Raw genomic sequence first — 13,078 nt, forward strand, 5'->3', positions numbered from 1 at the left:
TACATGGAATCATTTATGTGGAATGATTAACATAATCAAGATGCAATTCACCCACTTAAGACCGTCCAATGGGGTTAATGAATTAAGGGAAAGAAAACGTTTTAAAGTATATCAAGCAAAAGGGTTTCATTAAAATTTTGAATAACGTTGATTGATGCATAAAATTTATATGACGTGTTTTATTATTACGTATCCACTATACAGAGAGAGTTGTAATCTTCCAGCTAGCGGGTGAGTGTGAGGTGTCAGTTTGTGAAAGTATTATTGTGGCTGGGGAAGGAGATAGGATTAATACATGCATGGAGATATAAAACGAACATAGATGTCCCTTGTCCAGCTCAATATTAGAGGACACTACGCTATTTCTGCTATCACTCATCTCTCCCTTTAAGAATGACTGTCACGTCTCTTTTTCTCCTCTATCCAACCTTCTGCCATTGCCATTTCGTCGTCTTCTTCTGACTGTTCCTCGGCAGATAAGGATGAATCATGTAATCATATAAATATGATGAAATTAATGAACTGAACTTGATTGTTTCTCTTATATATAAACCTAAAATTACTTCAATTCCTTTCTTCATAATCAGATAACGACAATGTTTAATGTCTGTGCAACTCAACTTTTGGCTCCGATGGGATACAGCTTTACCGCATTGCCAATATCACCTCTTAATATTTTATAATCTTTGAATATTTACAAAATGGACGCATGTCCCTCAATCCATGGATGATTGTTTTGGCCTTTTCTGATGCTCCATACATAATGTTCATACATACAACACGAATTCTTTCTAGTAAAAGATTTAGCTAGCTAATGGGACGCACGGTACATTTTCTTGTAATTTATGTCATAGTCAAATAAGACATATCGCATTCGATTTACTTATGAAAGATGATGGATGAAACATTAAACCTGCCATGAACTATGTGCATGCGCAATATATAGAAAACAAACTATTCTCGCCGTCGCGAAGGTGTGTGTAGAAAATTGCAAAGTAGTTGGGTCATTCTGTAATTGTCTTACGAAGAAACGCCTGCCTATAAATTAAACACCACGAGTTCTCTAATCCTGTAAATTGCAAAGCATTGCTAACTCTTTAGTAGAAGTAGAAGTACCAGTACATTACACCAAATGGCGTTACGCTTCGTCCTTCTGGCTACAGTATTGCTCTTATGCATAGCCCAGGTACATTAGTATAGAGAATAATCTTGTATTTTAACATGTTGCATGTTTTAAAGAAAACAAAACAACATAAGGGGGAAAAAAAATTAGGCTATTGCATGAAACTCTTTGGATCTTTCTTTCATTAATTTTCATAAGGAAATATAAAAATCCATACAACGAAAGGCAGGTTCAGGTTGAGGTCCCTGTCTTAACATACTAGTTGTGGTTGCAGGTTTCATCTGATGTCAAGATTGAAGAAAAAAACATCCAGGAGGTCAAAGGAGCTAAAAGAGGGTTCTTGACATTCTTAGGTTTATATATATTTTTGAGAAACTAATATCCGTTTTAGCGTTTAGAGTTTTATATTAATTAATTAGTAATGGTAATATTTATATTATTGTTGTTGCAGATTGTGCAGGGTTGTGCAAGGGAAGGTGCCGGTTGCATTCAAGGCAAAAGGTTTGCACAAGAGCGTGCGGGACATGCTGTAAGAGGTGCAACTGTGTTCCTCCTGGCACCTCTGGTAACCGAGAGAAGTGTGGAAGATGCTATACTGACATGACTACTCATGGCAACAAGACAAAGTGCCCTTAATCACCCGTCTCCATCAACAATAAGCCTATCTTTTCTCATCAACAAATTAATCCCAAGTTAGAGTTGAATGTTTCTGCTAGGTAGATGGATGTGTGTTTTTATATTAGATTGGTAATTAGTTGATGTGGTGTATCATGTTTGAGAGCTACTGTATTAACAATCAAGTTCAATTTCTCTCTCTATATCTTATCTTAATTTTCATTCCCGATGCTGCCAACTATCTGCATCTTTTGAATTCCTTTGTTTTTAAACACTATCAAGTAGGTGTAAATTTAAAGCGAATTTATTTATTTACTTTTAAATTAAGGAATTTATTAGAGAAAGTTTCATTAACTCTATATATATATATATATATAAGAAGTAAATTGAGTTGAATTTGAAAACAGGCATGCATTTGAATTTGACTACTTTTCTTAAGTTACGTTGTTATTTTCTCACTTTCTATAACTTGATAAGTACTTTTACACCTATAAAGTTTTTTTTTTTTTTTTCTTTTATATATAAAAGTATGTAACATTTATAATTCATCATTATCTAATGAATTGGCTTTTGTGTATACTATTATTCTAACATAAAACTTAAAACATTCCTATAAAAAAAAAAACAATATTCATGAAAATCAAAAGCAAAGTGTAGTTGTCATTTTGATATGTCCATTCTCATTCTCTATCATGCCATCAATGTTCTATCTCAATAGGAATGGTCATCTCCATCCCATCTTCAAAACAAAATCCCAAATAATAAATATTTATTTTATTATAATTCATGCTGACCATATTGAAAACTATACTTATCCTATATTAAAATTTAATAATTTTATTATATACTGCTTTTTTGTTTTATCTAAATCGATGTTACTAACTATATATTAAGGGACCGTTTGGATCGGGTGTATATAAGATAATGGAGGTAATCTTCATTTATTTTGCAAGATTCTTGTGTTTGGTTTGTAAGTAACAAAATATTACAGTAATATTTTATTGTAAACAATGTTTACTGTTGGTAATATCGGGGATAATTTTATTACCTTGTTAGGGGGTGTTATTAAAACATTATCGGGTAATCTAATTTTTCTACCCATTTTTGCCCTTAATTAAAAACCATTTTGGACACAATTACCCTCAAATGTCTACCAAATAACAATTACCCAGTCCCCTACATTTGAGAATTAGCTAAAACACCCCAGCAACAAAAAAGTTTAAAAGTAAACAAAATACCCCTAGCCATCTAAGACCATCGCCGGTTGTGACTCACCACTGCCGGCAATCGGCGTCAGTCGCCGTAATGGTGTACGACTATCTGGATCTGACCGGTCGTGTGCCAGTCAGACCTTTTCTAGCCATGGATCACAGATCTATGGCAGAAACGACCAGATCTAGCGTTTCTATGGCCATTTCACAGTCAAAGATCTGACTGTGAAACGACCACAAATTTGGCCGTGAAATGGCCATAGATCTAGCCAAATTCCGGTCATGGAGTTGTGATCCATGGTCGTTTCCGGCTTTGTCAACGCATGGTCGACCATATAGGGCTAGTCGTGCGCCATTCCGTCAACTATCGGTGACGACCGATGGTGGTGGTTGGCTACCGACAGTGGTTTGGGCTGGTGGGGGTGATTTTGCTACTAATTAAAATTTTATATGGCGGAGTGTTTTAGCAAAATTTCAAATGTAGAGAGTTAAAAGAAATGATTCAAAATATAATAATAAAAAATATTATTATATTAATATTTAAAAAGGAGGGCAATTTAGTAATCTATATAACATACCCACCAATTTATCCTCCAAACCAAACATATTATTCACCAATTTATTCGAACAAACTAAACACATTTTCTAAACATTCCCAATAATCTTCAAGGTGATCTTTCTTTCCGTTAATATAATATACCTCTATAATAAAACATTATATGATCTAAACGTCCCCTAATAGTTAAAGTTATATACAAAATAAAATATTCATTAAAAATTAGGAAAACCTAATCAGCACGACATACCTTTTACCACCTTTGATTATTTTGGCAATAATAATAAATTAAATATTTTAATTTTATGTCCTTTTATTCAAATTAGTTGTTTAATCCTTATTTGTTTTGTTAAAAAATTACCTTTTTGTGTCCCATGATAAAATGTTTTCTTACATTTTCCTTATTTTATTATTATTTTTAAATTTTCCTTAATATTTCTTTCTTATATTTTCCTGGACATATTGATACTTTTTCTTAAATTTTCCTTATTATTATACTTTTGGGTTAAACTTCTCTTATTTGTGTACTATACTTTTTTTTCTCTTATTTGGGGAACAGATTAATAGATATATATTTGTTAAATTCCTGTATTTGTTCCATATAACGTTTTTTTTTTTAAAAAAAAAAAATTCCTCATTCCCCTCTCTCTCTCTCTCTTCTCTCTATATATATATAATATATATATATATATATATATAATATATATATATTTATATATATATAGGGCGGATCCAAAGTTTATATGACCCACCTCAATTTTTAAAAAACAAAAATTAAATACATTATTCCATTTAGTTTGACTTTGGCCCACCCTTAATTTTTATTGTCAAATATTAAAAAATTGAGGCCCACTCTCAATTTTAGAACTAAAAATTTTTGTTTGGCTCACCCTAATAAAGATTTCTGGATCCGCCCCTATATATATATACTACAAATGTTTTTTGTTTAAATTCTCCCTATTTTTGTTCCGTATTACAACAACATTTTCCTTATTTTTGTCTCATAATGATAATTTTCTTCAAATTTCCCTTATTTTTTCCCATGTCAATATTATTTTTTATTATTATTATCTCCTTGTTAACGTTTCCTTATTTGTGTTACAAATTAATAGTTTCCTATTCGTGCTCCATATTAATATTATTTTTTTTGGGTCAAAATTTCCTTTTTTGTGTAGTATATTTATTCCTTACTAGTAATATAAAATCTTTGTGAAACATAAATTTTAAATACTTGTTATAATTCTTGTTGATACGAAAATTCGCACCAATCAAAGAAATCTGATTGACCTTGGTGGAATCAGAACAGATGTGAGCGTGATTACATATAATCAGCGGGGGATAAATTATAAAATGCAATAAAGTAAGTGACAATAAGATTTTTAAAGTGGTTCAGCGAGGTAAACTCTCAAGCCTACCTCCATTGTTCTTGTATTTGCTGTGGGAGCTTACAATAATAGTTCTATGAAAAATTTCTAACCCTTTTTTTAATCATTTGAGGGGGTTTATATACAATATTTGTACAAAGAAAATAGCAAAAATAAAGGGATTAGAGTTGATTTGAAATATAACTCCGATATTTTTACGATTGGGCGCTGTGATTGTGCAGAGATTGCTGTTAATCTGATCACTCTCATAATATCTAGGATCTGAAGTTATCTGGAAATCGATTAAATGATCATTTGGATTGTTTGTGACTAGCTTGTGCTAGGTCGAGCTATTTGTTGACGAGCTTATGCTGGGTCGGACAATCGATAGAGTCAGACTAATTTTGAATCTATCTAATACCTCTCAACTCATCAAGCTTGATGGAAAATCACAAACAACAATTACATTATTCGTTTATTTAATATTAACATTATTTATTAAACATTAATTTTATTAATTTTTGTCTCATAAAAAATGTAGATATGTATTTTTCATATTTCTTTCAATTGCATTTACAATAGTAATTTGCGTATTAGTATTTAGTAAGATATTTGGATCATTTTGCCCTCCAAAGTCCAAATGAGTGTATTTGCTTGGAATATTTATAAATGAACTTTTTAAGCATTTTATTATCGAGTAATTGAATAGTTTCTTATGAGAGGAAATTGATTAAAAATTCAATAAATTTTGCCAATAGTTAATTAATTTTAAAAACACGAAAGCGAAGATAAATTCTTTTGACAAGGGGCACTGAAGAATGGGTGAAACGTGGAAGAAATCTTCTGAATTGAAAGGATGGTTTATCAAGTTGGAGACGTTAGGTTATGTTCAATAATTTCAATTGAAGGGTACACGACATGTATCCACCCATGGTTTCATATATTCCAGGTCACATCCTTAAATTAACACTGACGTGTCCCCACCGTTTCATAAATTTCAGGTCCCATCCTTGAATTAACACCACCATCTACCCATCAATCTGCAAGTTTTCACCTATTATTTCGTAAATTCCAGAACTTAACAATTTTTCAGTATAAACAGTGCTATTATCAAATTACCCTTGACAAATAAATTAATAATTTACCTTTTTAACCCGTAGAATTAAAAGATAACCATATTACTTTCAATTTATTTCAACCACCTTTTCTTCATCCCTATATCTGCCTCAATCTGCTATTCTTCACCACCATCAAATTTGCAACCACGACCACCCAAACAAGTGGCAATCGCGCAAGGGGAAATGATTTGTACCATATGCCAATATAGTAGACTTAGTAGTTGCAAGAGTTCCCTGGAGTGAAGAAACCCAGTTCAAATATTACACTTGTAGAGATTTAACGTCTGGTTTTTGGATTGTATCAGACCCTTCAGAGAAACGGATTCGAAAAACAGAAACAAGAGAAAGATTACACTTGTAGAGATTTAACGTCTGGTTTTTGGATTGTGTCGGCGGTGGTTAGGTGGGGTGGGGTGTGAGAGGGGGTCAGGGGCGCCACAAATCGGCCAAACATTCAACCAGTTAAAAGAAAGATTAGCACATTTGACAATTATATCAACAATAACACTATATTTAAAAAGATTTACGTACAAAGTGAGGTAATAAAAAATGAATGAAGGAATAAAACAAAAAGTTAAACTTATTAAATTTATTTTTTTATTTATTTTTTATCACATTATACTGTATAAAATTTTTTATAATATAAAGATGGAAACTTGTTAATTCGGTAAACCTTGGGTGGGTAAATGTCGCTCGCACTCATTAGGAAAAAATTTACTTCATCTCCACTATAAATAAGGGTGGGCATGCACGGCAGCAATGGAGCTTCACATCACTGAGATTGAAAGACAAAAAAATTAGTCATGAAGGAATACAGAAGCCACGTAATTTTGGTTCCATATCCCAGCCAAGGCCATATAAATCCTCTTCTTCAATTTGCAAAACGTTTGGTCTGTAAAGGCGTGAAGGCTACATTAGCCACCACCCAGTACACCGTCAAGTCCATTTGTGCACCGCACGTCCAAGTTGAGCCCATCTCCGATGGTTTCGATGAAGGTGGGTTTGCTCAAGCTAAAAACGAGGACTTTTTCCTTAAGTCTTTTGCTACAAATGGCTCAAAAACTTTGTCTCAACTCATTAAAAAATATGAAAACTCTACTACCCCTGTTACTTGCATTGTGTATGACTCGTTTCTGCCTTGGGCTCTTGATGTTGCCAAGCAACATGGCTTGTATGGAGCTGCGTTCTTTACGAATTCAGCTGCTGTTTGCGCCATTTTCTGTCGTATACACCATGGCTTATTGACTCTACCTGTAAAGCCGGAAGACACTCCGTTGTCAATACCTGGGTTGCCTCCGTTTAACTTCTCTGACTTGCCCACTTTTGTAAGGTTTCCAGAAAGTTACCCGGCGTATTTAACCATGAAAGTCAGTCAGTTCTCGAACTTGGAGAAGGCTGATTGGATATTGTGTAATACTTTTGAAGAATTAGAATGCCAGGTATCATTTTTAACTCATAAATCATATTAAATTTTGTATACGGTTGAAATCTGATAGTGTTTGTTTTTATATTTTAAAATGAACAGGAGGCGAGAAGCGTATCAGATCTATGGCCGGGAAAGTTGATAGGTCCGATGGTGCCATCGGCATACTTGGACGGGCGGATCAAAGGTGACAGAGGATATGGATCGAGTCTGTGGAAGCCGTTTAGAGTAGAGTGCATTGAGTGGCTGGAAACAAAGCCAAAGCAATCAGTGGTGTACATCTCTTTTGGCAGCATGGTCTCACTGACAACAAAACAGATGGAAGAGATTGCTTTGGGATTGAAAGAAAGCAATTTGTATTTCCTTTGGGTCATCAGAGAATCCCAATCTGACAAAATGCCAGATGGGTTCACAGAGTCCACAAAAGAAAAGGGTCTAGTCGTGACATGGTGCAACCAACTGGAAGTGTTGGCACACGAAGCAGTGGGTTGCTTCGTGACACATTGCGGGTGGAACTCGACGCTTGAAGGGCTGAGCCTCGGCGTGCCAATGGTGGGCATGCCGCAATGGGCTGATCAGCTGCCTGACGCCAAGTATGTGGAGGAAAATTGGGAGGTGGGAGTTAGAGCTAAGGAGGATGAAAAAGGGATAGTGAGGAAAGAAGAATTTGTCAAGTGTTTGAAGGAAGTGATGGAAGGGGAGAGAAGCGAAGCAATTAAGAGGAATGCTAGTAAGTGGAAAAAGTCGGCAGAAGAAGCCATTAGCGAAGGAGGGAGCTCTGATAAGAACATCAATGAATTTGTGGAGAGTTTGATGCGTTCAAATGGGAAAGCAAAGTAATTGGACAGCCATGAGGTGTAATACAAATTGATTAATGCCTCTGTAGTAAGCTAGTATTATCCCAGAAATAAAACCCCATTTGTGTCATAATGTATAGCCATTTATTTTCTTGATTGTTCTATTTTTATATTAGAGAATCCAATGATTTAAGGGGGAATTTGTGTATAGAACTAAGAACATTCTTACTTCATTTTAAATTGATTGGCAATTTATTACCCCATATTTCCATTTGCGGTATTGTTTTCTGTTGCTCTTATTTTAATCTCTTTGTGTTTGTGAGAAAATCTTAAGAATAAATAATAATATACCTTTTCTTTGGAGTGAATAACATTTAACAATGCTAGTTAATAGCATTAATGGTAACAAAAAGTATTAGGTTTACGTGTTCTCTAGAGGCAGTATTTTTCAAGTGTCTAGAACTTGAATAACAAACATGAATAATACCATATGTACAGCTAGAAAGCCATGGACTAAAAACATTTATGTTTGCAGTTGGTGACAGGTGAAGCGCACAAAGAAGCTGACATTTTGAGAAGAAAAGTTCTACTATCATACGTAAGTGAAGTGCGGCTACGTGTCAAATCGTGTATGTATTTCGAATTATATATTGTAAGATACAACTTTTTCAAAAAATTAATAAAATATTAAATTTTTAATTAAAAAATTCAGTGGTATTATTGACTTTAAATTAAGTAATGTTACATTTACACCACTCATTATATCATTTTTATTATACTATGACGTGGTATATCCTACATCCACACAAATATTTAATTATTTTGAATTTTTAACATTATAATAAAATAATTATTAGTAAAATGGTGATAGTGTAATGAAAATGATGTAATAAGTGGTGTACATGTAGCATTACTCCTTTAAATTATGGTATTACATAATCAAAATTAATCACAAAATTAAGAATTTATATCATTTCCTCTAAATCATTTATATCATTTCCAAGATTAATGTTAATATCTATATCTCCACCTGTGTTATTATTATCATGCAAAATAGGCAACACATCTGCCTTTTCACTTTCTCCTTGCAAAATGAGTAAATTTGGGTAGATTTGAGTGAACCGAGTTGGATGACCCAGATCCAACCCAAAAAGTTTTTTAAGCTTTTGAGCCAAATTAATAAAGTTGTATTGATTTGTATCGATATTTTTAAATGTATGAATGAATACGTATCTATCGTAGGATATATATTAACGTATCGAAAGATTTATAATATATTCTCTGATACGTATCGTTGACAATCTATATCGAATCGTATCGTAAGATACTACCAACCATACTTTTAATCTGTTATTTAAAACACACCATACTACTTAGATAAAAATTAAAGAGTCCTGGATAACTAAAACTCATCAGAATGTAATTCACCTAATATATTATAAAAGTTCAAATCATGAAATATTAATCCAATTCAAATCTTATCTAAAGTTGAATTGTATCAGATTTCACCTCTCTCAAATTGCAAACAAGACATCAAGAAGTATACTACAATTGGAGGCTGAAACAGCCACAGGATTTCATGGTCTGATTTCACACTAACATCGTCATCTCAATCACTCATCCTTACGTCTTCTAAATTAAACTATACTCTCATCAATCAGCTTCCAGTAGCTTCCAGATTATAAAACACCATTCTTCAAGGGTCTACTAACGTCCCACCCTCAATTTCTTCATCTCTAGACCCACAGGATCTGCGCGGTCCCAATGCCAAGATTCTCAGAGTCACATCCACTTTCATTTTTATTTGCACATTTCAACCCTAATTATTCCCCCTACAGATTCTTATTGATTTCAACCAAAATAAACTTGTTCATTCATTTGAGGTTCTGTCCTGTGCAATTGAGAGCCAATCTCGGAGATGAGAAAGAAAAAAGGATTGGTTCAGGTAAATTTTGGCTCCTAGCTATGATCAAAATATATGAGAACCACTCGTATGTAATAGTTCAATGATTCTCAGTTTTTCCAGCTAAGGTTGCTACAGCCCACTCAACCAGCACTGAATGAAAGGTTTAGCGTCCAAATATTTGATCACAATTACTTTCAGATGAAAAGAATAAAAAATTTTGGATACGTAGAGGCAGAAAGCACCCAGACAAAAATAAAAGAGGGAAAAGGATAGCGAGCTCTGGTGCCTTTCACTTTCTAGCATGTAAGCATTATGTATCAACTTAACGGAACAAGTACAATATCATTGACATATACATTACTACATGAAAGAAAAACTTGAAAACCCAAGGGATGTATACTCCTTTAAGTACCAAGTTCCTTAAACTGTCACCATTTCAACAGTTGATGTGCCTCTAACTTTGCTGGAACCTGCTAAAATATGAAAAGCTACATCTCAGTTCAAATTTATTATAGTAACCAATATGTACTGCTCCACTTGACACAAAAATCAATAAGACAGTAATTTTCAACTATTGACTACAAAAAATTTGATCCATTTAAAATGCTGCTTTCACACTGTTTTAAGATTTAAGACTTAAAATGTAAAATGTTTGGCAGACAATTAAAAGCTTTACCTCTCTTCTTAAGCTTGTTTCGAAAGCTTCTTTTTCGGCTGAATGCTGTTTCCTGAACCCATAAGAAAACAATTCAATGACCAACTGGAAGGCACAGGTCAACAACCAAAATGGGCATGTATGGTAATTGTTAATCACCTAATGCATGATTAATCATTAGTCAAACTTTGTTCTGCACTTAGTGCAGTATGCCATACCTTTGTAGAGGGGAAATTACTACCATAAAAACAAAATCATTTTACATAAATTAGAGAAGTCATTATTTCCCTTTAATATGGTTTAAAAGATTCTCATCAAAACAGGTGATTGGAAACAGCACATTACCACAGGCTGACCCAGTTTTCCTGCTTGACGAATTGCATCAACAAGATCCTGGTTCGATTCAGTGTAAAGGCTAGTGACAAGTCCATATTGACCAGCCCGAGCTGTGCGACCAACCCTATGCAAAAAGTCTACCGCAGAAGTAGCAAAGTCTGCCTGGAGCAAGAACAACAAATTATAGATTTAGCTCCGCTGAAATACAGATTTTGTGGCAAAAGAAGTTTAGCAACAAGAACAGTGTAGAGTTCAGGACTCTCAGAAAAGTTGCTAGTCATTATAATATCACAGATCACACCCCCTAAGAGGGGAAAGATTGGTAAGAGAAACTAGTCCAAAATGTTGCATCAGAAAACTTACTGTTTGGGTAATGATAAGAAGTGCGTATAAGGTTTTGCATTATTTAAAATAAAAGCTTTAGAGATTTCAGAGGAGACTTGATAGCTTGTAGCAGACATTGATTCTAAGAAGACTAGATTATCATTCTTGGCATCTACATTTTATTTCTTTGGTCTCCCATAACAAAGGATCCGCGGGTAAACTCTCGACTCCTACGTCCATTGTTCTTGTATTTGTTATGGAGCTTACAATAATAGTTCTATGTAATTTCTAAACCTTTTTTTCATCATTGAAGGGTTTTATACAATGTTTGTACAAGAAAATAGCGAAAATAAGGGATTATAGTTGATTGAAATATACTCCGATATTTTTCGATTGGGCGTTGTGATTGTGCAGAAATTGCTGTTATCTGATAACTCTCGTAATATCTAGGATATGAAGTTATCTGGGATCGATTAAATGATCATTTAGATTGTTCGCGACTAGCTTGTGCTAGGTCAGCTATTTGTTGATGAGAGTATGCTGGGCGACAACCGATAGAGTCGGGCTGATTATGAGTTTATCTAATGCCTCTCAACTCATCGAGTTTGTGGAAAAATCACACACACAATTGCATTATTCATTTATTTATATTACATTATTATTAAACATAATTTATTAATTATGTTCTCATAAAAATGTAGATATAATTTTTCATATTTCTTTCAATTGCATTTACAATTTAAGTGTGTATTAGTATTTAGTAAGATATTTGATCATTTTGCCCTCCAAAGTCCAAATGAGTGTATTTGCTTGGAATATTTTATATTGACTTTTAAGCATTTATTATCGAGTAATTGATAGTTTCTTATAGAGGAAATTGATTAAAAATTCAATAATTTTGCCTATATTTTTTAATAACTTATTTTGAAATCCAAATAAAACAAAAGAAAATTTCAGTGATTGGTTTCCTAGACAATATTCATTGTTTTAAAACCGGACCGGACCGGTCGGTCAACAGTGGACCGGGAACCGGTCACGTGTCCGGTTTAAGTCAACCTTAAAACCGTTATAATGCATAGACCGCTTTAAACTGTTTGAAAACTGGATAATTTCATCAAACCGCCGGTCCACACGGACCGACGGATAAACCGTCCAATTAAAATCCCTAAACCTAATACGCGGCACCAGCCTTCTCATCGCGTTCAGTTCTTCTCTTTCAGTCTCTCTCAGTTTCTTACGAAAAATTCTCAGCTTCTTCTCTTCTCTGCGAAAAATTATCAACTTCGTCTCTGTTGTCTGTTCTCTACGAAGATTTCTCTTTGAAATCCCACCCAAATCGCATCTGAACTCTCTGAAACGACGACTCGTCTTCCTCCCTCGCCGGAAATCGACGACGCAACTCCGTTCCCACTGGAATCTACGCGCGTAGCTCATTCGTTGACGACAGCTCCATCCTCGATCCAGATAATAACACGCCATTCCTCAATCCAGCTTCATAATCAAATGATTTCGTTGCAAACTTTATCTGGAGCAATGTGTATGTGCATGTATTTCCAGATTATGTGTATTGCATGTATTTCCAGATTATGATGATTATTCACCATGCTCCTGCTCCTAATTTTGTTTTTTCTTTCCAGATATCAAATATTG

The 13,078-nt window shown here is 34.0% G+C and overlaps 3 protein-coding genes across 5 annotated transcripts; 2 read left to right on the forward strand and 1 right to left on the reverse strand.

Moving 5' to 3' along the window:
* Positions 1-1,048: 1,048 nt before the first annotated feature.
* LOC116144048 (gibberellin-regulated protein 1-like) lies at positions 1,049-1,940 on the forward strand. The gene is made up of 3 exons (XM_031429505.1): positions 1,049-1,186; positions 1,398-1,476; positions 1,575-1,940. The coding sequence occupies exons 1-3, from the start codon at positions 1,133-1,135 to the stop codon at positions 1,757-1,759; spliced, it is 318 nt and encodes a 105-aa protein (XP_031285365.1). The 5' UTR covers positions 1,049-1,132; the 3' UTR covers positions 1,760-1,940.
* A 4,712-nt stretch (positions 1,941-6,652) lies between these two features.
* On the forward strand, positions 6,653-8,889 carry LOC116144017 (UDP-glycosyltransferase 74B1-like). Of its 3 annotated transcripts, XR_004130202.1 has the most exons (4): positions 6,653-7,426; positions 7,513-8,292; positions 8,471-8,484; positions 8,743-8,877. XR_004130202.1 is itself a non-coding variant. In XM_031429463.1 (3 exons), exons 1-2 carry the CDS (start codon positions 6,791-6,793, stop codon positions 8,248-8,250), a joined length of 1,374 nt encoding a protein of 457 aa, XP_031285323.1. In that variant the 5' UTR covers positions 6,653-6,790; the 3' UTR covers positions 8,251-8,265; positions 8,743-8,889. The 3 variants fall into 3 exon arrangements, 2 of the variants coding, with proteins under 2 accessions (XP_031285323.1, XP_031285322.1); XM_031429463.1 differs by lacking the exon at positions 8,471-8,484 and having other exon boundaries at positions 7,513-8,265; positions 8,743-8,889; XM_031429462.1 differs by lacking the exon at positions 8,743-8,877 and having other exon boundaries at positions 8,471-8,575.
* A 1,644-nt stretch (positions 8,890-10,533) lies between these two features.
* On the reverse strand, positions 10,534-12,907 carry LOC116144064 (probable ATP-dependent RNA helicase DDX52). Its single transcript, XM_031429521.1, has 4 exons — positions 12,485-12,907; positions 11,114-11,266; positions 10,790-10,841; positions 10,534-10,583 (listed from the first exon to the last, which is right to left on the reverse strand). The coding sequence occupies exons 1-4, from the start codon at positions 12,905-12,907 to the stop codon at positions 10,534-10,536; spliced, it is 678 nt and encodes a 225-aa protein (XP_031285381.1).
* Positions 12,908-13,078: the final 171 nt, after the last annotated feature.

The sequence above is a fragment of the Pistacia vera genome, unplaced genomic scaffold, assembly GCF_008641045.1.
Source record: "Pistacia vera cultivar Batoury unplaced genomic scaffold, PisVer_v2 Contig437, whole genome shotgun sequence".
In the NCBI taxonomy this organism is placed as follows: Eukaryota; Viridiplantae; Streptophyta; class Magnoliopsida; order Sapindales; family Anacardiaceae; genus Pistacia; species Pistacia vera.

What these genes read in the sequence shown, in the direction of transcription:
- LOC116144017 (XM_031429463.1), top strand. Translation starts at nt 6,791, where the DNA reads ATGAAGGAATACAGAAGCCACGTAATTTTGGTTCCATATCCCAGCCAA. An exon ending in TTGAAGAATTAGAATGCCAG is followed by an intron (nt 7,427 to 7,512) that starts GTATCATTTTTA and finishes TAAAATGAACAG; the next exon opens with GAGGCGAGAAGCGTATCAGA.
- LOC116144064 (XM_031429521.1), bottom strand. Translation starts at nt 12,907, where the DNA reads ATGGCGTGTTATTATCTGGATCGAGGATGGAGCTGTCGTCAACGAATG. An exon ending in TGCATTATAACGGTTTTAAG is followed by an intron (nt 11,267 to 12,484) that starts GTTGACTTAAAC and finishes TTCTTGCTCCAG; the next exon opens with GCAGACTTTGCTACTTCTGC. An exon ending in AAACAAGCTTAAGAAGAGAG is followed by an intron (nt 10,584 to 10,789) that starts GTAAAGCTTTTA and finishes ATATTTTAGCAG; the next exon opens with GTTCCAGCAAAGTTAGAGGC.
- LOC116144048 (XM_031429505.1), top strand. Translation starts at nt 1,133, where the DNA reads ATGGCGTTACGCTTCGTCCTTCTGGCTACAGTATTGCTCTTATGCATA. An exon ending in TGCTCTTATGCATAGCCCAG is followed by an intron (nt 1,187 to 1,397) that starts GTACATTAGTAT and finishes TTGTGGTTGCAG; the next exon opens with GTTTCATCTGATGTCAAGAT. An exon ending in AGGGTTCTTGACATTCTTAG is followed by an intron (nt 1,477 to 1,574) that starts GTTTATATATAT and finishes TTGTTGTTGCAG; the next exon opens with ATTGTGCAGGGTTGTGCAAG.